Raw genomic sequence first — 23921 nt, 5'->3', positions numbered from 1 at the left:
GTTTATGCTATTTGATAGTAAACTCTTGACACTGATTGATAAACATTGGATGATATTGTGAAGTTTTCTATGTACTTGATTGTGTGATCGTGTGGCTTAGTTGTGTGTTTTATGATTGGTCTGAAATCCTCAGACCGTGGAATCTATATTCCTAAATCCTCTTTATCGAAGTGATGCCTTGAATAAAGAAGACTTGATGAAATATTATCAATAAATCGAAAGTGGTGGTAATAAATGAAAATTAATGGTATAATTAGATCGGAGTGTCACGTTTTGATACGGTATAATTGGATCAGAGTGTCACGTTCCGACACGATATTCTTGAATCAGAGTGTCACGTTCCGACACGGTATTCTTGGACCGGAGTGTCACGTTTTGACACAGTAACATTCAAGGAAAAAGGATATTAAATTAACTTGATGTACTCAGTCCTAAAAAATTAATTTCCCAAATGAGCATGGCGTGGAGGCATTAGTCCTCAGGGTGTGCGTGATCTTATGATTGATTATGTAGTCACTTGCTCATGTTGTATATGTTTGCCACCTGTTAGGTGTCATAGTTGAGTTCGTACTATTATTTATTGTATATTAGTTTCTATTTTGGTTTGACCGATAGTACCTACTCAGTACATATTGCCCCATACTGAGCCTACTTGTTTTTCTTTGTTTTCCTTTGATGGAGTGTAGCGAGTGTACCAATGACTTTGAATTACCCTCAGATCTAGCCAGTCTCCATCATATCAAGTTCCAGGGTGAGTCATTCATTTAAGCTCATGTTGGATTCTCTCGGTCATGCATGATGTCCTATGTTTTCGGACATATACCATTTTATTATTTTATTTTGATGTATTTGATATTCTTAGACTTAGTATTTGGAGATTAGATGTCCTTGATCTGATGACTTTTAGGTTTTGGGAAAAGATATTTAGTAAGTTTTGGAGCTTCTATATTTGTCATTCGTAGTTGAATTATTGGTATATGTTGGGGTTTAGATTCTTTGGTTCGCCCACCTATGAGGTTAAGTGTTGGTGCTATTCAAGAATCTAGATTATTCTCTACATTACTATAAATATCTAATTCTCTACAATATCTACACGCTTCTTAGATATATCACTCTATGTACCTCTAGTGAATTCTACTAAATCTCTAGGATTATTTGTGCCTTTAAACAATTATCTTTATTTTTCACCGTGCTCTCTTAGAAGCCCAAACCACTTATTGTTACAAAATCCCATAGAATCACTTTCACACTAGAAACAATTAGCACTTAAACAATGATCATAAGTTGAAATGACACAAAGTAAGCTAGTTGGGTCCTACAAAATAAAAGTAGTTTTTATAACTTGGTAAACAATTTTTTCCTGTCATCAATTCCCCATATTTTTGATGATGACAAACAAGGCATCATAGGCTGATATAATAGTACCAATTCCTTCCCGCTTTTGACATCACAAAAAGAAGGTGAGAAGAATAGTCAACAGTGGAAGACAAAAACAAGCTCATAGCCAAAAGAGGCAACACGATCACTAACATGGAGACATCAGAAACTCACAAAATCTAATGATATTATCCATCCAACATTCAAACATAAGATATAGACAAATACGAGTCAGATATATACCCAAACAGGCGGCACATCAATTAAGCCCAAAACGAGCACTACCAAAGTGTTTAACCATACAAAAACATAGCTACTCAAACTATAAACTGTTTAAAAATAAGCAAAAGAAACCTGGATTCAGGTTTCATCAGCAAAGGTACAACACTAGGGGGAGGAAAAGAGGGGGATGGAGAAGAGGCTAGAAGTGTTGTGATGAAAAGACGAAACCGAAAATCTAACAATAAAGAACACCAAGTTTAACGTGGAAAAACCCTTTAAACCGAAGGTAACCATCACGGGATCGACAAGATCCGAATTGCTTCACTATACCAATAAAAGGATTACAAATATTCTTCTAATGGCTACACAACAAGTGCCAAAAGAGAAAAAACAATAGCTACACCAACAAAAGATAAATAAAAAGAAATACTACCTAAACCCAGCTTCTATTCGGGACCTAAAACAGGATTTTGCGGACCTCCGAATCCGATATCCACCATTCAAATCAACAACCAAGATTTCATGAACAGTCAGTTAAAATTTCAGCCCAATCCAACGGTTAATTAATCGGAAAACACGATTTGAACGTTGCTCGTTGGAGAAAAAGACTTTAGCAAAAGAACCCTTTTCTTTCTCTCTTTTCTCTTGTTGAAAGCTCTCTCAAAAACCTCTCTTATGTTCTAATGTCTTTCAAAGACAATGTCAATGAGATATTGAATTATTCTGTCAAGACCATCCTCTATTTATAGAGTTGTGCTTTTCCTTACGAAGCCAAAACCAACTACTCATAGGATTACAATTCCAATCCTTTTCCTAATAGAATTGGAAACCAAATAAAGTAAATAATTTCAATCCTTTTTCAAGTAGGATTAGGCCATGGGCCTTTGTATGGAACATGGGCAACAACCCAACAAACTCCCCTTCCAGCCAAGGGGCCAAATGGACTTAAAGTGAAGTAACTTTTGACAGGCTTCCTTCCCGCCACACTTCTACAAAACTCATGATTGTCTACGATGAGTTCTTTCCACTTATATCTATGACTACCTAAAGTGACTTCATCATAACCTTCAGGTTCTCCCATGTTAGTCAATAGAATATACTCATCATGAAAATAACGTGTTGAGCTTCACTTCTCTCTAGTAGATCTTCTACAAGAGGTTTATGGATCATTCGAAGTGGTTATCTCACCATGAGTTGGTTGATTATCAACCACAACATCATTAGTAGGAACATTTATATGTTCTACACTCTGATCATTATCTGGATCATTACCTTGGGTTCCCTCATGTGTATAAGATGTATCAATAATAGGAATTGGATCAACATCAACTAAGCTCTCATCAGTATGAGAATCTAGTTTCTCAGTCTTGTCAATATCTTCAATAGTTTGATCTTCAAAGAACACAATATCACGACTTCTAATGAATTTCTTATCAATTAGATCATAAAAGCGATATCCAAACTCATCTTGACCATAACCAATGAAGATGCATTGCTTAGTTTTAACATCCAATTTCGACCTCTCATCTTTTAGAACATGCACACAAGCTTTACACCAAAACACTTTCAAGCGATCATAAGAAACATCCTTATCAAACCAAATTCTATTTGGAACATCACCATCCAAAGCAACAACATGAGACAAATTGATAACATAAGCAACAGTATTAAGTGCTTCATCCCAAAAAGAATTTGGAAGTTTAGCCTCTGAAACCACACATATCTCTCAACTAAAGTTCTCTTCATTCTCTCTACCAAACCATTTAATTGAGGAGTCTTTAGAGGAGTCTTTTGATGATAAATTCCTTGATATTTGCATTAGTTATCAAAGGGACCAATATACTCACCACCATTATCAGTGCGAATACATTTTAATTTCTTTCCCGTTTGTCTCTCAGATAAGGCTTGAAACTGTTTAAACACATCAAGCACTTGATCTTTGGATTTCAAAGGATATACCCAAATCTTGCGAGAATGATCATCAATGAAAGTAGCAAAGTAAAGTGCACCACCTTTTGACTTCACTTTGAAAGGACCACACAAATCTGAGTGTACTAGCTCCAATAGCTCAGACTTTCTTGAAGGAGGATGACTGTGAAAAGAAACTCTTTTCTGTTTCCCTGCTAAGCAATGAACACATCTTTTCACCTTTGCTTGTTTCATACCAGCAAGCAAATTCTTCTTAGCCAAACATGTGATCCCCCTCTCGCTCATATGATTGAGCCTCTTGTGCCACAATTCTGATAAAGTCTCGCTCTCCACCAAATTTATAGAGTCACCAAGAATCGATCCTTGTGTCACATATAAATTTGAATGTTTTCTTCCTCGAGCTAAAATCAGTGAGCCTTTGGTGAGCTTCCATTGGCCATTGCACAAGTCATTATGATAGCCATCATCATCTAGTTGTCCTACAGAGATCAAATTTAAGGGAATGTCTGGAGCATGCTTGACATTCTAAAGGACTAACGTTGAACCAGTATTGGTTTTCAAACAAACAGTGCCAATACCGAACACCTTAACCTCACCAGCATTACCCATCTTTAACACCTCAGAGTTAACAGAAGTATAAGATGAAAAAAAGTCTTTTCTTGCTGTGACATGTGATGTGGCTCCAGAATCTACGATCCAACTTGTATCTTGAGATACAAAATTGATGAGTGTCTTTATCACAAGCGAAGAGAAGGTCATCTTGGAAAACAACAACATTATTTTCATTGTTTTCTTCCTTTTTCCATTCTTTCAGATCTTGCTTCAATTGTTTGCAAAATCTTTCAATGTGTCCTTTCTTTCAACAATGATAACATATAATATTTGGATTCTTGAATTTTGACTTGCTTCTGCTTTTACCTCTACTCCTCGGATCTCTTGTCTTATGTCTTCCTCGATCTTCTGTATATACAGGACATCTGAAACTGAAGATGTGTCTTGAGATTTTCTTCTAACCTCTTCATTCAACACACCACTCTTTGCATATTCCATAGTCACCTTTCCACCAGTGGCAAAATTTGTTAAAGAAACACGAAGAGTTTCCCAAGAATTCGGTTGAGTATTAAGAAGCCAAAGTCCTTGTATTTCGTCATCAAAATTAACACCCATTCCTGATAGATGATCAAGAATACCCTGAAAATCATTTATATGATCAAGAATAGGACTGCCTCCTTGTATTTAAAGGTCATCAATTACTTTAAAAAGAACAATTTGTTATTGCCAGTTTTGAAGCGTAAAGCGTCTCCAACTTTTTCCACAATGTTCTAGCATGTCTCTCATTCACAATATGGTTGCGAAAATTATCTTCAACCCATTTTCTTATATATCCACATACTTGTTGGTGCTCAAATTCCAAATTTTCATCGGTCACATTCTTGGGTTTATGAGCAGAAAAAATCGGAAGATGCATCTTCTTCACGAACAATAGATCCTTCATCTTGCTTTTCCATATGTTGTAGTTTCTTCCGTTTAGACATACCATCTTGCTCATATTCCCCTCCATATAGATAACCTTAGCTCTGATACCAGTTATTGTGACGAAAAGATGAAATCGAAAATCTAACAATAAAGAACACCAAGTTTAACATGGAAAAAATCCTTCAAACCGAAGGTAACCACCATGGGATCGAAAAGATCCGAGTTGCTTCACTATAACAATAAGAGGGTTACAAATATTCTTCTGATGAATACACAACAAGTTCCAAAAGAGAACAAACAATAGCTACACCAACAAAACATAAATAGAAAGAAACACCACCCAAATCCAGCTTTTGTTCGGGACTTAAATCAGGATTTTTCTGACATCCGAATCCGATCTCCACAATTCAAATAAACCACCAAGATGTCAGGAACACTCAGTCCAAATTTTATCCTGATCCAACGGTTAGTTAATTGGAAAACACGATCTGAACATTGTTGGTCGGAGAAAGACTTTAGCAAAAGAACCCTTTTCCTTCTCTCTTTTCTCTTGTTGAAAGCTCTCTCAAAAACCTCTCTTATGTTCTAATGTCTTTCAAACACAATATCAATGAGCGATTGAATTATTCTCTCAAGACCATCCTCTATTTATAGAGCTGTGCTTTTCCTTACAAAGCCAAAACCAACTACTAATAGTATTACAATTCCAATCCTTTTTTAAATAGAATTGGAAACCAAATAAAGAGAATAATTTCAATCCTTTTTCCACTAGGATTAGGTCATGGGCCTTTGACTGGAACATGGGCAATAGCCCAACAAGAAGCTGAAGCAATATATCCATTCGGGTATTATTATCTTGTTGTTGATGAAGCATTTGGTTCTTCATCCTAGTGACTTCCACCGGGGACTTAGCCAGTGTATCTAACAGAGAACAAACCTCGTCCTGGTATACCCCTTTTTGATCCCTGGCAGCATTGAGATCGGCAAGAAACTGTGCAACTGACCAACAGATTTGGCAGCATGGTTGTCATTAGGCGAACAGTCACACTCAGCTAAGGTGGAACGTTCGTTTTTTTTCTTTAACGACCTTGCACCAAAAATACATGCTAAGAATAAAAGTTGAGCAACAAAGCAATTTTAAAAGGAGTTGTTCAAGTGTAAGAAGAACACTAAAACGTGTCGACTATGTTAGGACAGCAAATAATCAGGTGTAATGCGGAAGCTAGCAATGCAAACCTCGAAAGACCACGAGTAAGAAGACAATGAGAAATCTACCAAAAGACACAAAGATTTAACGTGGTTCGGTCAATCGAACTACGTCCACAAAAGAGATAAGCAATCCACTATAAATATGAGACTACAAAATACAGAGAGAAACAACGTCAACCAATTCACTTGAAATACATGGGATGTTCACACAAGTGATAATGTATCAAGCTTGTGACCCACAAATTCTCCCCCTAACCAAAACTCTCAAAGCTCTTCAGACTACATTGTGAATGCTGATTAAGTTAGAAGGAACATTCCTCTATTTATAGAGTCCTATACCTTTTCCAACAAGAAAATGATTAATCAATCCAAAACCTTTTCCTAAAAGGAAAACCTATTTATGGTAAGAAATTTAGGGCGAATAAAACCCAACAAATCTCCCCCTTGGCCCGAATTTCTAACAAAATAAATTTATTCACCTCCTTCACTTAATCTTCAAATACTTGCTTCTCCTCTCCATAATCTCCTTTGAAAAATTTATGTCTTAACACAGAGAACCTCTCTGAAACAATTTCTCCAATAAAAATCTTCATTACTATGAAAAAGGTTGCAACTAGAACTATACCTGTCATGATGAACATTTCCTTCTAACCTGGTTCAATCATCGATTATCGAACCACTAAACCTAACTCAATCATTGAATCTGGCTCGGATACCACTTGTTATGAACGAAAATAAGTAGATGTAAATGCAGAAGCTAGCAAAGCAAACCTTGAAAGATCATGAGTAAGAAGACAACGAGAAATATATCAAAAGACACAAAGATTTAACGTGGTTTGGTCAATCGACCTACGTCCACAAAGGAGATGAGCAATCCACTAAATGTGAGAGTAATAAATACAGGGAGAAAAAACCTCAGCCAATTCACTCAGAATACATGGGAGGTTCACACAAGTGATAACGTATCAAGCTTGTGACCCATAAATTCTCCCCCAAACAAAAACTCTCAAAGCTTTTAAGACTACATTGTGAATGCTGATTAAGTTAGAAGGAACATTCCTCTATTTATAGAGTCCTAAACCTTTTCCAACAAGAAAAGAATTAATCAATCCAAAACCTTTTCCTAAAAGGAAAACCTATTTATGGTAAGAAATTTAGGGCAAATAAAACCCAACAAATCTCCCCGTTGGCCTGAATTTGTGACGAAATAAATTTGGCCACCTTCTTCACTTAATCTTCAACAACTTGCTTCTCTTCTCCATAACCTCCTTTGCAAAAAAAAAAATTTCAACACAAAGAACCTCTCTGAAACAATTTCTCCAACAAAAATCTTCATTACTGTCAAAAAGGTTGCTGCTAGAACTACACTGCCAAGATGATCACCTCTTTCTAACCTGGTTCAATCATCAATTATCAAACCACTGAACCTGACTCCATCATTGAATCTGGCTTTGATACCACTTGTTAGGACCAGAAATAAGCAGGTGTAAACGTGGAATCTAGCAAAAAGAACCTCGAAATACCACGAGTAAGAAGACAACGAGAAATATACCAAAAGACACAAAGATTTAACATGGTTCGGTCAATCGACCTACAACAACAAAGGAGATGAGCAATCCACTATTAATATGAGAGTACAAAATAAAGAGAGAAACGAACTCAACCAATTCATTCAGAATACATGGGAGGTTCACACAAGTGATAACGTATCAAGATTATGACCCACAAATTCTCCCCCTAACCAAAACTCTGAAAGCTCTTAGGACTACATTGTGAATGTTGATTAAGTTAGGATGAACATTCCCCTATTTATAGAGTCCTAAACCTTTTCCTACAAGAAAAGGATTAGTGAATCCAAAACCTTTTCCTAAAAGGAAAATATATTTATTTAAGAAATTTAGGGAAAATAAAACCCAACAGACTATTACTGAGATACATAATAAGTACAGTTAACGTTAACTTGTCACTCAAATTTATTATCTCCGGACAAATAAAAGAGATGTAACAAAATCAAACTAACTTCCTATTTATGACATGCCAAAGAGAAAAAGAAATTCATGTTGAAGTCATGGTCGTTTTGAGTTCATGTTACTGAGCAAAGTTAACATGCATGATTAATCACCTTCCCCCAGGAAATTGTAAAGTTACATGGCTAGTTACACTATCAATATGGATACTATGTTCACTATATTAGTATCCAAATCCGCGTGCAATAAGGACTCTTTCACCTCTGAATGTTGATCAGTTTGAGCCCATGAGTTCTTTAATCTTAATCCAGCTTCTAATTCTGCATCAACTTCCTTCATTGTAGGTCGATCACCCCCTCTAACATTTAAACACCTTTGTGCAATTACAATAACATAATTCATTTGCCCTGCATTTATCTCATCACAGACTATATTTTCGTCTAGAATTTCTAACAAATGACCCTTTGCCATTGAAGATATGAAATGTTGTGCTAGAGTTCTCTTTTTTTTGGTCTTTCAAAACATAAATCATTTCTACTAATTAGGAGCTCTACAAGCACTACTCCAAAACTGTATACATCACTTTTTCATTAAGATTATTTGTTTGCAAGTATCTCGGATCTAAATATCCTAGAGTTCCTTGAACCAATGTAGATATCTCTTTTTTATTAGTAGGAACCAATTTGGATACTCCAAAATCGGACACTTTGGTTGTGTAGCTATTGTCTAGAAGAACGTTGACTGATTTAATATCTCTATGGATAATAGTAGGGTAAGTTGTTGAGTGCAAGTAAGAAAGTACTCCAGCAGTTTCTGCAGCAACTTTCAGACGAATATCCAAACAAAGAGATGACGCCTTCAATTTATGATGTAAGTGTTCAGAAAGTGTTCCATTGCTGATAAATTCATACACCAATAGTGGAACTTCAGTCTCGAGGCAACAACCTAAAAGCTTAACCACATTTCTGTGGTTGATTTGGGAAAGGACAAGGACTTCATTTATGAATTGTTCAATTTGATTACAATAAATTACCCTAAACTTTTTTATGGAAACGATGCAATTATCTTTTAGATATCCTTTGTACAGAGTTCCAAAACCTCCTAGACCAACAACTCTATCTTTGTCAAAGTCATTAGTTGCCTCTTCTAGCTCGTCCGCTGTAAAAATCTTTATTGTATTGGTATGACTTGATCCTTCTTTCCTTCTGACTCGCTTTTGTAGAATGAATCCACCATTTTCTTGAAAAAATTTCTCTTTCATCATTGACATTTTTCTCCTACGGAATGCAGTATATGACCAGCCAAATACTATACTAACCAATAAAGCAACCCCTGTTGTAATGCCTGTAATAATAGTATGTGATTAACATATATACATTAAAATCTGTGGTTTTCTTTTTCGGTTCAGTTGTGAATGAAATAATCAAACGAGTAGTAATATTTGAGGGGATTATCAAAGAAATACTTGAATAATTCCAAAGAAGTTAAGAAAAGTACCTATAATGAGATAAATATTGTGAATTTTTCTCTAAAGATTGTCACGATTGCATTCAGTATGACCATCACCACTGAATCTGGACGGCATGTGCATGTATAACTCCCATCTGTATTGTGCAAATGGCATGTTTGACACACCTATAATCTGGTTGCGGATCTACACATTTATTGATATCTGCAGACTCATAGAGCACAACCGTATTCATTTGTAAAATGATAGGTTTGATATAAAATCATATAGGAAGACTCAGAAACATATACATACCTTGACAACCATCTTTCAGGTATGGATTCCCATCATGACAATAGTTGTTGTTACTCTTACATGCATATGCAGTCGAGTTTAATTTGTCTTAGCATTTCACATTTTTCTTCACCAACTGCCCAATCTAGCATAAGAGGAAGATTCTTTGTGTTCTACAAACTGCTAAGGTAACTCTTAGAAAAGTCGAAAGATGTTTGATCAACCACAAAAGCATAGCTGCAACTAGGATTGTTTGTCATATTAGTATAGTTATAATTATAATAGCTGCTTAGTGTTATGGTGACATTCCATGTTCCCTTAGGGATGGATGTCCGGCAAAAATTGACCCCAGAACATGTGTCATTAACAACATCATCAATACTATTACACATGGACATGCATCCTGTTAGGTAGGAGGGATACTCGTTAGCCACATGTTACGCTATGACAATCAATAAAATGCAAGGACAAACACTAAACCAGGTAGGGCTATATATGCCAAAACAGGTATTCACACATGGACAAATTTATGTAGCCTTATCCTGAGTAACAACAAAGGAAGGATTAACTGTGCTAAATGTGGGTGGTGACAAAGAAGACAAAACATTCATTAGAAACATTTTTCACAAAGAAGTATTCCAGAATGTATGGCCTAGAGTGGTAGAAAGAGAAGAGGTATTCTTTTAAAGTTGTGTTTTCTCCCTGCTATCAAAAGATGCTATTCAAATATACAATTCATAACTACCATTTCACACTATCGTACATGCAGATAAGTAGAGACAACTAATGAATCGTGATAGAGATGTAAGACAAACAAGGACGCCACAGAAACTGGCGTGCAAACAACAAAATTAGGCCTACAGAAAAACAAAATCAACCAGGTAGGCTTAATTAGAAAGACCACAAATGGTTCAAAATAAGAGACACCATTTTTATGCAATCACTTCCAAGCGCTATCGGAGCAGACAATGTAAGAATTATTATTAATTATTACTAATAATTTCTTACTTATTGCCTAAGTTTACTTTTAATCCAAGTAATACCATAAAGAGCATTAAATAAGGAATAGATCTCATCCGTACATTAGTTACTTGATGGACGTACCAAATTAAATCATAACCTCTATAAATTGGTCATCCCTCCACCCATTAGGGTAACCACATATTCTCTTTATTAATTTCATTGCTTACACTTGTGGTAACATAAAGTTAGGACAAGGAGGTAGAAATAAATTTACAACTAACGCTTCCGTTTTTCTCTGTGATGATGTCTTCCTCATCATGTATGTACCACTAATGTTTTCTATGTAAAATTATCGTGTTCAAGATCCTGATATTATGTTATAAAGTATTTAATCTTACATGTGGCATCAATCCTGGATTGTTTGAACGGATAATCTTCATATTTAAACTTAAGTTTTACATCTAAATTTTTGATCATGAAACAAGGAAAATCAGTGTTTCTTTTTTCTTGAGTTCATAAAAAAAAGAAAATAATAATAATAATAATAATAATAATAATAATAATAATAATAATAATAATAATAATAACAATAATAATAATAATAATAAGAACAACAACAATAATAATAACAAAAATAATAATAATAATAAAACTCACGTACAGAAAAAATTTCCCAAAAGAAGAAATAGATGCAGTTTTGTTTTCTTCTAGGAAGTTTTCTCAATGACGTTTGTAGTGGCAGAAAATTAGTGTTTGATATTTATATGCATTATAACGTTTTTCTCCGCATCTCGTTAGAAACTTTATGCAATTATGAAAAATAAAGAAACTTTATCTGTAAATATTTAATAGTTGTGTATTGTTTGGACAAATATTAATTTGGGTTGGTTTAATTAGATAGTCTCCTTCATAGGATTAATGGTAACAACATTTTTATGTATGATTTGTCTTTTAAATGAGTGCACAAAATTCTGAAAAAATTAATATTTCATAATGTAATAATTATGTTTGTTTTAGATTGTGCAATAACTTAAAGTGGCCGGTATACTAAGCACTAGTTTGTTAGTCACCAAAGTGTGGTCAAACTAGAGAAATTAACATCTACACATATCATGTTTATGATCACTTGGTGCATGTATTATGTTTCTATAGTTTGTTAGTCACCAAAGTGACCAAACTAAAATGCTTAAAATTATGCCCATGCACAAAATTTTATGATAGTATGTCTGTTTTGTATATTTAATTTATATAGTTTGTTAGTCACCAAAGTGGCCAAACTAGAGAAATAACGTCTACACATATCATGTTTATAATCACTTGGTGCATGTATTATGTTTCTATAGTTAGTCACAAAAATAGTCAAACTAAAAATGCTTAAAACTATGCACATGCACAAAATTTTATGATATTATGTGTGTTTTGTATATTTATATAGTATATTAGTTACCAAAATGACCAAACTAGAGAAATTAACGTCTACACATATCATGTTTATGATCACTTGATGCATGTATTATGAATCTATAGTTCGTTAGTCACCAAAGTGGCCAAACTAAAATGTTTAAAATTATTCACATGCATAAAATTCTATGAGATTATGTATACATTTATATTCATATAGCTTGTTAGTCACCAAAGTGGTCAAACTAGTATGGTTAAGAAAAATAGGCACTCATAAAATTGTCATTTATCTATGAAGGTTAATTAAATGCAAATATTGAAAACTAAATAGATAAATTGATTTTCACTATTGCTAGAACTTAAAAAAGTTTTACCCAAAGGTGAATCTATCATTCTAAAAATAGTGAAAATTATGAGGTAAATTTATAATTTTTAGTCAAATGTATATTGTATATCCAAAGATGTCGTACATGTTTGATTAAAAATATTCAATCACCTATTAAAGATAAAATGACATTTAAATTATGATAATGTGTCGTAGTATCTACCCAAAGAAGAATTACGATATATTCTTATCGCTTTACTGAATTCACATGATTTTTTTATTTGTGAGCATTTATATCTATTTTGCAGTTATTTCTCTTCATTCGCATGCTTCGTCTGTTACTGTGTACAATGGATTGAACTTCTCTGAATGACATGAACAAGTCTAGTTTCACTTAGGTGTGATGAATCTTGACTGGGCTCTGCTAAATGACAAACCCACTGCCATTACTGATAAGAGTAGTGATGATGAAAAGTCTTCTCATAAATCATGGGAGCGTTCTAACAGATTGATCTTATGTTCATGCAAATAACTATTGCTAACAACATTAAAAGTACTTTTTCACAAATGAAAGTGTCAAGGAATGCCTGAAGATTGTAAAAGAACGTTTTCGTTCTGCTGATAAACCTCTCGCCGGTACACTAAAGGTTGAACTCACGACCATGAAAATTTGATGGGTCGCATAGTATGCAAAATCATATCATCAAGATAACTAACATTGCAGCTAGACTTTCGACCTTGGACATGAATGTAGATGGTACGTTCTTAGTTCAATTAATTTTGAACTGATTACCTCTTGGGTATGGACCATTCCGAATTAACTATAACACTATTAAGGATAAGTGGGATGTTAGTAAATTGTCCAGTATACTTACTCAAGAGGAGTCAAGACTTAAGAAACAAGGAGGTCATTCCATTAACCTCATGGGTCAAGGAGATAGTAAAGGACTTGAAGTGAAAGCCAACAAGTTTTTTTTTTTAATAAAAAAAACATCTCCTAAAATTTCAGAGGATGTTTATAAGGAACTCAAGGCTGACGTGTGTCGTTTCTGTAAAATGAAGGACACTATCAGAAAGATTGCATGAAACGTAAAACTTTATTTGAAAAGAAAGGTACATTTAGTGCCTTTGTATGTTTCAAATAAAATTTAGTTGAAGTTCCAAATAATACTTGGTGGCTTGATTGTGGTGCAACTACTGATGTATCCACTATGTTGCAGAAATTCACTATGATCCAAACTACGAATCCAAATTAAAATTTTCTTATTCATGGAAAATTTGCATGAAGGCTAAAATTGAAGGCATAGGGACTTATCGTTTGATCTTGGAGACTGGACATCACCTCTTTATTACAGATTCTTTATGTTCCGTTAGTTTTTAGAAATTTGATTTCCCTTTTATGACTTGATGTATCTGTATTTGATTTTAAATTTGGATGTGAATGTTTCAATTTATATAAGATCACTATTTTATAGTTATGGTGTTCTTATTGATGGTTTATATAGATTGAAACTCGATAATAATTTTTCTGAATCCCTACTTATTATTCATCAAAATGTTGGAATTGAACGTAGTTCACTAAATGAAAGTTCTGCTTATTTGTGGCATAAACGTTTGGGTCATGTATCCAAAGAACAATTAAAAAGATTAGTACAATAATTAAATTCTTCCAAATTTTAATTTTGACGATCTTTCTATATGTTTGGATTGCATTAAAGGAAAGTAAATCGGACATACCAAGAAAGGTGCCATAAGGAGCACCCAGCTTCTTGAAATAATACACACTGATATGTGTGGACCCCTTGATGTTCCATCTTTAGGTGGAGAAAGATATTTTATAACCTTTATCAATTATTCACGTTAAGGATTTATCTATTTGTTGAAAGAAAAAAAATCTCAAGCAGTGGACGCACTCAAAGTGAACGTTAAAGAGGTTGAAAGACAATTAGATAAGAAAGTGAAAATTATTAGATCAAATAAAGATGATAAATATTATGAAAATTGTAATGAATCAGAATAGTGTCTAGATCTATTTGCAGAATTCCTTGAGAATGGTGAAGTTGGTGGGAGTGTTAAATGACAAAGTATAAAAATTAATGAGTTAAGGGTAAATATTTCATTGCCCATGAATGTACCTATTTCCGCACCAATCACAAATGTTGTTCCTCTTGCGGAAGAACACTTTAACAATGTTGAGCAATATTTGGGTGAAACACTTCAAAAAGGAACTAACTCACAAGTATCTAACGCAAATGAACCACAAACAATGTCATAAAGAAAAACTGCCATTATGTGATTTATTTGCTAGAGTCAGATTTTTGACATTGAAATTAATAAATATTTGATTTCATTTTTCACAATCCACAGAAAACAATGAGTCTGATAAATGGATTGATGTCATGAATAAAGATTTAAAATCCTTGGAATACAACAATGTTTGGGATATCATTCAATTATCATAAAGTTCTAAAATAATCGAGTGTAGATTCGTCTTTAAGACCAAACGCGATTCAAATGGTAATATTGAACAATATAAATCCAAACTTTTTGCCAAGAGATACACTAAAAAAAGAGGCATTGATTACAAAGAGACCTTTTCACCACTGTCAAAGGAAGACTCATTAATAATTGTTTTGGTTCTGGTAGTTCATTATGATTTAGAGTTACATCAAATGAATGTGACAAGTGTCTTCCTCAATGTAGACCTCGAAGGGGGATGTTTATATGGACCAACCAAAGGGTTCCAAAATCAAAGGAAAAGGTCAACTGGTGTGTAAGCTAAAGAAGTCAACATATGGACTTAAACAAGACTCACAAAAATGGTATATAACGTTTAATGATACCATAACATCCTTTGGATTTAGGAAAATTACATTTAACGACCCGAAAGTACCCCCTAGAAGTTAGGGAGAACCTATGGGTCGGAACAATTGCGTACTTGATCTTTTGGAGGTCTTTTACAAGCCTTAGCTATCATTCATTACATAAGACATGAAAATTAGTGCGGAATTAAAACTTTTCTTGAATAAATTAATAAAGCGAGCATCTTTCATAAAATCTAAGGATTTTATCTTGTCTACACAAGCCAACTGAAAGACACAATATAAATATCTTAGGGACACGACCCTTTACATTAAATGAAAGTACATTGTAAGTCTTTAGAATAGAAACTAAGAAATACAACTATGCCTCGAATAAATGAGGACATACTTAGTCTTGAGAGAATCTTTCCCGAGCTTGTCTTCTAGTCTTCAAACACCTCCAACCTATACTTATTAAGTATAGAAAAGTATGGGGTTAGTACAAAACAATGTACTAAGTATGACATATGCAAAAGCATTCGAAAAGGGACATTTTAGTAAAAATAAGCTTTCATGCCAAATAAGTAAATTTTTCATGATTTAAGAGTTAGAATAACATAAGCATCATAATTTAGCACATAATAAAAGAATTCCATAATTTCAGAACCAAAGGACATATTGTAGTAACATCAAGCAATATTACAGTAAAACAGTGATATGTTATAGCGGATACTTCATTCCAAGCAATGTGAACTCATTTCCTGAGAGGTTTCCCTAATCAAGTTATCCTAAGACTCCCTAAGGTAAGACAAGAAGGGAACACCCATACACCCCCTTCAACACACACCAAAGCGATCCTTAAGACTACTAACCATAGGCTTACCTACTTCAGGAATCAAATCCACACTCTTGGCTAGACATTTGAGACACATTCATACAAGAAGGATTTCATGTAAGTACCCTTCTCCAATAGGACCTATAAGTTATACTAAGTGCAATGTGAGAGTAGCATCATATATTACTACTCCCACTTAGTGCTCCTTGAGGATTCCCTTGGATTAAGCACCCTACATTAGTCACACTTCTAACTTCTTCACATAGAAAATACCAAGACTCCCCTTTTGGAAGGTCTACTTAGCGCAACGGATAGATAGCGTCCCATACCACCACCTACCCTAAGTAGTACGTTCTTTTAGGAGACTTAGTTCTTTCATTCTTTTGTGGGAAAACAGCTTTAACCGACATAGACCATGTGAGATAGACATGGAATCCCAGTACTACCCTTATCGGATGAGGGTCCCCCCACTTGCCTAGGATGGGGTCTTTCTCTTAGCTTTTACATGGCTTTGTCCAATAGCTACACCTATGCGACCGCATAGTTAAGGGATAAGGAGATTGCTACTAAGTAACTCGCTCTCTACTAACAAGGAGTACTCATCTCAAGAGGTACATTGGGTAAGACATGTCTACTCACAATGTGCACCCACCCTTCTTCATATCCTCTCCGTGCTAAGAATAATTTCGCCCACGGAGTCTTATACATTCATTACTAAAGGTCAAGGATAACTTTTTGACATCCCATCTCAACTCACAATGGGTATACATCCTCCAAGCTAAATTAGAAAGCTCTTGGGAGTAGTGAGTTTGCTACTAAACACTTCATCTCAACTCACAATGAGTGGTCACCCCAAAACTCCCCTTTTCATTCACATTGTTTAACTTCATTCATTCATTCATTCAAAGTTTGAGTGCGTGTGTATGTGTGAACACACCGTTCACATAAATTATCACTTTCATAACATTGAATTGTAGGCATGCTTACATCTTCATTCATCATTTCTCACACACTAGCATGCTCAACATATACGCTTACTTCAATTAGGCATAATCTAAGTAAGACATACAATTCAAGCTTCATAGCACATATCAACAAGAACCATCTTAATTATCAATTCATTTCACACATTGTTCCTTCAAATCCATACTCACAATACACACCAAATATATCCAAATGCATCAATTAAACACCGCACCAAGAAGGTAGACCATACTACTCAAGAGCAATTTATAATAAGAATTACATAATATAAACAACTTACCATTTAACCAATACATCACCACCTATAACCAATTTCTCAATATTTCATCATGATAAGTCCCATAGGGCAGTAGCTAAATCATAATAACAACGTGAGAAAACCAAAGTTCATGCCCTACACAAACATGTTCGTTTAACCCATTTCTTAAGCTAAAAGTTGGAAATATGCATAAACATGAGTTAATTAGGGTTTTGACATTAAAATCATCAATTAATACTAGAAGAAACACATTTGAATCATTAAACACTTTTACAAGAAAACCCATGCTTTGAATCAAAGATAGAAGAAAGTAGAGTTTGAAAACCCTTTTTAAAATCATTTGAAATGACTCCTTTAATGGAAGAGGGTTCAATGATGGATACCATAACTCAATGATAAGGAAACCCACTAATGTTGGTGAAGAAACACACCCAAACTAGCCCTCCTAGTTCTCCTTGAGTCTTAGCTTCAATGGTGACTTGGTGAGAGTTTGTTTTTAGAGAGAGAGTTTTAATATTGAAGTGAGGGGTCTTGTCTAGGTATAGGACTTAAAAACAATTTAATATACCTTAAAAACACTAAAAATATGGTCCTAGGGTCATAAAAGACTTGGGGTGAATTTAAAAAACACCCCAAGCCAAAGCTACAAAACGTGACAACTTTTGGGCAGTCCTCACAGACGGCTCCAACCAACGGACCGTTTGTCCATCGACGGCCCGTTGGTGGAGGGTCGTTGGTTGGGACTTAGCTCCTTTAAATAGTTGTCTTGAAGTTCCAATCTAATACCATGGTCGATGGATCGTTTTTTGACAAACGGACCGTCCCTTGGGTCGACGTTTGGCCACTGATTTGGCAGCTTCTTGCCAAGAGATGGGGTCCTCTTCAAGGGCCCCTCGTGGGTCCTAGGTGGGGTCTTACCCGGAAGTTAAACCCCTAAACATAGTAGTATATGTATTAGGAACATCCCACACCAATTTCAAACAAATCGAACACGTAAAACTCACTCAAACACATCAATACACACAAGCACTTTCTAAGGCACACTTTGCGAATGCCATGGACGTTCTCAAACGTTTGACCTACGAACTTAGTAAAACTTCACACACTGCCAAGGACACTAATATAACTCATTTTAACACAAAATTAACTCAAGAAACATTCGCGAAGCTCTAGTTTTCCTTAGTTCGTTTTAGGGTGTTACATTCTCCCCCATTTGGAATAACATTCGTCCTCAAATGACACTAAAACTTTAAGACCATCAAGGACTCGCTTAGCATCATATAACACATTAATTCACGGTAAAACATTCACAATCAAAGAACCAACTAACAAGGAACACTAATTTCACACTTTCACACACTTTGCAGCACATGCAACTTTTGTATCAACGTCATAATTTCAAACTCACCCTTATCCTTCTTTTATGGAGGAAATACCTACTCAAACATTAAACATGATAATATACATCACTTTTACACACATTGAAACTTCAATAAAAGACAAGGCAATACTTTTTTCAAAATTCAAAAATTTTACAGTGAGCATCAGTGTAACACTGTGAAACATGCTAAAATTTCAAAAACCCATTCTTTGAGCAATTCACCAAGAAGGCATATATAAAATATGCTACTTATACTCATATAAATTGTTAGAGTTGTACTTCGATAGTGCTGGTCCATATACAGTGTTCTTGCTCAGTACATTGGTGAATGGATTGTGATATGTTAGAATTATGATGATTTTAACTATATCTATTTGCACATATAATTGTTAGTGATTTATGATGACTCTATTGATATATTGTGACATGTGTTTGACTATATGAAATTACTTGTTTACTTGCTTTATAAATGTGATTATATATATGTTACTAATCTTAGTCGACATATGATGTCTACAAATACATAGTATTAGTATGGATGCGACTCCTACAATTTCTTTTGAGTGCAGACTATGATCCAGAGGCGTCTACTTGACCCTTTATTTAGGTAAGTTATTTCCAAATCTGAGGGTGAGCTAAATGGAACTGCCGCAAAATCTTCCTTATTTTGATGTGATTCCCTTCAAACCTTGAGATTACTTATTATCTATTCATTTTCTACAATATATTAGTATGGTGACTTTAGAAATTTTTAATTAAATATTATATTTTAGTATGGTGACTTTTGAATTCTGGGGAAACAATAGTTTAGACTTCTGCTATTTATTTAATTCTTTTAGACTTATTCTTGGATGTTGGTTAAGTTAGGATGTTAAGTGTTGGTAGCACAAAGGGGGATTGGTGTGGTTTCCAGTCATGATGCTTTGGGTCATGACAAGGTTGGTATCAGAGTTTTAGGTTCGTTGATATAATCATACTATGATTGGTCTAGCGGAGTCTTACTAATTAGTACAAAGATGTCTATATTGCTCTTCGAGAGGCTATATGTTACTAGGAAAACTTACTTTTTATTTACTTCATGCTATTACTTGATTATAAATGTTCTATGGTGATCCAAATTGGTATATGACTCATCATTCTTTTCTCTCACAAAAGGTAAGAATACATTCGGATGAGGCAAAGCCAAGGTTCTTGAACCAGTTGCCGCTCTGTGACTCAAAGTTAAGGATGAGCCAGAGGTAGGATGAGAGTAGCAATCCAGTCGGGACTAGAAATCTAGTTGTTTAACAGGTGAAAGATAGGAATGATTCCACTGCACCTCAAGAGACTCTAGATATTGTGACAAAGAGGTAGATGTACTAGTTCGAGAGGTAATTGGAAAGTAATGGGACTAATGTTGGGTTTAAAAGGTGTGAATGGAAAATGAAGAGTTGCGACTTTTATGAAGAGTTGCGACTTTATGAAAGGTTAAGGTTTTTATGAAAAGTTATGACTTTCATGAAAAGTTGTGACTTTTATGAAAGGTGACGACCTTTCTGAAAGATTGTGACTTTTCCAAAGGTTTGTGATTCCAGTAAGGCACAATAAGAACCTTCTCACACTACCCTTTGTTCTATAAATTGAGGGATTTTCTCTCATTATATATATATATATATATATGGAATATAGAATTTTCTGGACTTCTTCTACTACTACTAAATCTAGTATTGTAAGTGTACTTTGCTGACGTTGAGTGGCTCGCTGGACCAGCGTTTTGGGTATCAATAGATTGTTGATTGAGATCTTTCTACCCTGGGAGGACATATTCCGAATCAAACCTCGGATACCAGAGGGGAATAATTTTCTTAAGGGGACACTGTGCATTCAGTGGGCTTGATCTTCTTTCTGCTTTTTCAAATTTTGGTATGTGTTACAAATTTTAGATTTGTGAATTAATTTTTGTTGTTCTATTCTTCACTGGTTCATTAAACTTTAGTTACTTCGTGTTTCTGTAAAGTTTGTTGGAATCAGTAAGATTTTTTAAACACAGATTGACAACAATTCTTCTTTAAGAAAAATATTTCATATATTTTTTCTAATTTGTTTTTTATTCTAGTTTCTCTACTAATTTTAGTTTTCTAGTTATGAAAATGTTCGTAAACTTTGTTGTGTCTTACCGAGTTCTTCAAAATTTTGTTCTAAGTATCTTAGGAATACAAATGGACAACAACTACGCCCACAGTTCACGCAGATTAGTTTTTGGGAGTTCAGCATGTTGCAACTATGGCTCTGTGGATGGATCAAATTTCTAGTTCAGGTGAGTTTCTGAGGCTTGTGACTGCACCAGTCATAACTAAAGAGGAGCATGATCTATTATAGAGCTTCACCAAGGTGAAGCCTAGTGAGGACGATTATGAGTTTATCATTGACTATCATGAAATATTGTACACATAAGTAAAATGATCCACGAAATGATTAAATAACATGTTTTGGACACCCTTAACACAATAAGCTATTGTAGCCTAGTGGTTTCACCTCTTTGGAATGAGGTAGTGCTCATGTGTTTGAATCTCACTAGTTCTACTTTTTGAAAAGAGTTTTTATTATTTCTGGATACGCTTTGTGAAATTTCTGACTCCGCCACTGGTACGATGAGGGAAATAGAGAGATATGGAGTGGATTTTGTAATTTTCCAGCTGATGGGAAATGCAGTTATAGTGGCTGGTTTATGTTGAGTGTGGACCTATCGATTCACTTCCTTTTACGTAGACCTAGTTTTACTACATTTTCCTGGAGAAGTATGTTCCTCGTACCTTGTGAGAGAGGAGAGATGATGATTTCACCAGTATAGAGTAGGGGAGTTTCCAGTCATAGCTTATCATGCCCTATTTCATAGTTTTACTACATTTTCCTGGAAAAGTATGCTCATAGGATTAGATAGTTTATTAAATATCTGAATGCGGTACTTAAGCTTTCAAGTATACGGGGCTTCTCATAATTCAAAAAATCTTTCCTTTTATGCAAACATAGCAATATTTTTATTGAATTTATGTTCTTTGATTTATGTGCTTATCTCATAATCTCAATTTCTTAAAGAATCCTTCTTGCATTTTGAATCTGTTTTACCCCGCTGTCTCATCAACAACCATCTCTAGTCATTTTGCTGATTAACTAGTTCCTTATTGATACTTCCTAAGGACCTGATTTTTATATATATGTTTGTAGATCACCAAAATTTGTTTCAGCTACCTTCTGTATTTTTTCTTTAACGACCTTGAACCAAAAATACATGCTAAACATATAAGTGGAGAAACAAAACAATTTTAAAAAGAACTGTTCAAGTGTAAGAAGAACATCAAAACGTGTCAACTATTATTAAAATTCATAATTAGTACATTTACATTAATTTTATTATCTTCCAAAAAGTAAAAGAGATGCAAATAAATTCAGGTTGAAGCTGTGGCTGTTTTGAGTTCGTATTGCAGAGAAAAATTAACATTCATGATTGATCACCTTCCTCCAGGAAATGGTAAAGTTATGTGGCTCGTTATACTATCAATATGGACACAGTGTTCACTATATTCGTATCCAAATCCCAACGGTTGAGTGTCCTGCAATAAGGACTCTATCTCCTCTGAATGTTGATCAGTTTGAGCCCACGAGTGCTTCAATCTCGATCCAGCTTCCACTTCTGCTGCAACTTCCTTCATTGTAGGTCGATCATCCCCTTAAACATTTAAGCACCTTTGAGCAATCACAGCAACATTTTTCAATTGCCCTGCATTTCCCTCATCACAGACTATACTGTCGTCTAGAATATCGAACAAATGACCCTTTTCCACTAAAGATATGCTAAACTTCTCTCTTCTTCTGGCCTTTGAAAACATAGAGCCGTTCTACCGGTTAGTAGCTCTCCAAGCACTACTCCAAAACTGTATACATCATTTTTTTCTGTGAGTTGACTTGTTTGCAAGTATTCAGGATCTAAATATCCTAGAGTTCCTTGAACTAATATAGATATCTCGGTTTGATCAGCAGGAACCAACCTGGATGCTCCGAAATCAGACACTTTGGTTGTGTAGCTTTTGTCTAGAAGAATTGAGCCATCGTCTTCTTACTCAGATAAGCGGCCATCATTAAATTGGCTTTACTAGGGATCCTGTTGACTGACTTAATATCTCTATGAATGATAGGAGGGTAAGCTGCTGAGTGTAAGTAGGAAAGTAATCCAGCAGTTTCTGCAGCAACTTTCAGATGAATAACCAAAGAAAGAGTTGACGCCTTTAATTTATTATGTAAGTGTTCAGAAAGTGCTCCATTGTTGATAAATTCATACACCAATAGTGGAACTCCCATCTCAAGGAAACAACCTAAGAGCTTAACCACATTTCTATGGTTGATTTGGGAAAGGACAAGGACTTCATTTATGAATTGTTCAATTTGATTGCGATCAATTAACTTGCATTTTTTATGGCAACGATACAATTATCTTTCAGATATCCTTGTAAACAGTTCCAAGACCTCCTTGACCAACAACTCTGTCTTTGTCAAAAGCCATTAGTTGATTTTTCTAGCTCTTCTGTTGTGAAAATCTTTATTGTATTATTATGACTTGATCCCTCTTTCCCTACTTTAATTCGTTGCAGTAGAACTAATCCACCATTTTCTTGGAATAACTTCTTCTTCATCATTAATATTTTTCTCCTTTGAAATGCAGTATATTACCAGCCAAATATTATAAACACCATTAAAGCAATCCCTATTGTAACACCTGTAATAAAAATATATTACTAAAATTAACGTATACTATTTATATAGATGTTTCAACTTGAAAGAACTCTTTCTCTGTATGCGTGAAAATAAAATTGTTGCCCATTTTATTCCGTGGTCTTTTTTTTGGGTTCAATTGTGAAAGAAATAATCAAACAAGTAGTAATATTTGATGGAACTAATTAAGGGTGAGAATTGATCTGCAGGATTCCAAAGAATTTAAGAAAGGTACCGATGATAAGATAAATATTCTGCATTTTCTCTGAGGATTGCATCCAGTATAACCATCACCATTGAAATTT

General features: G+C 34.6%; 1 protein-coding gene and 1 pseudogene across 1 annotated transcript; both read right to left on the bottom strand.

Annotated features, from left to right (window-relative positions):
* Positions 1-8369: 8369 nt before the first annotated feature.
* Positions 8370-9954, bottom strand: LOC107029984 (annotated as a pseudogene).
* Positions 9955-22358: 12404 nt separating this feature from the next.
* LOC107029983 (putative wall-associated receptor kinase-like 16) lies at positions 22359-23407 on the bottom strand. The gene is given in 5 exon segments (XM_027911934.1): positions 22359-22576; positions 22750-22959; positions 23001-23321; positions 23324-23353; positions 23356-23407. Coding segments are annotated over 5 exon segments (831 nt in total).
* Positions 23408-23921: the final 514 nt, after the last annotated feature.

The sequence above is a fragment of the Solanum pennellii genome, chromosome 9, assembly GCF_001406875.1.
Source record: "Solanum pennellii chromosome 9, SPENNV200".
NCBI classification, from domain to species: Eukaryota; Viridiplantae; Streptophyta; class Magnoliopsida; order Solanales; family Solanaceae; genus Solanum; species Solanum pennellii.
This window is presented reverse-complemented; position numbering and strand designations above follow the sequence as displayed.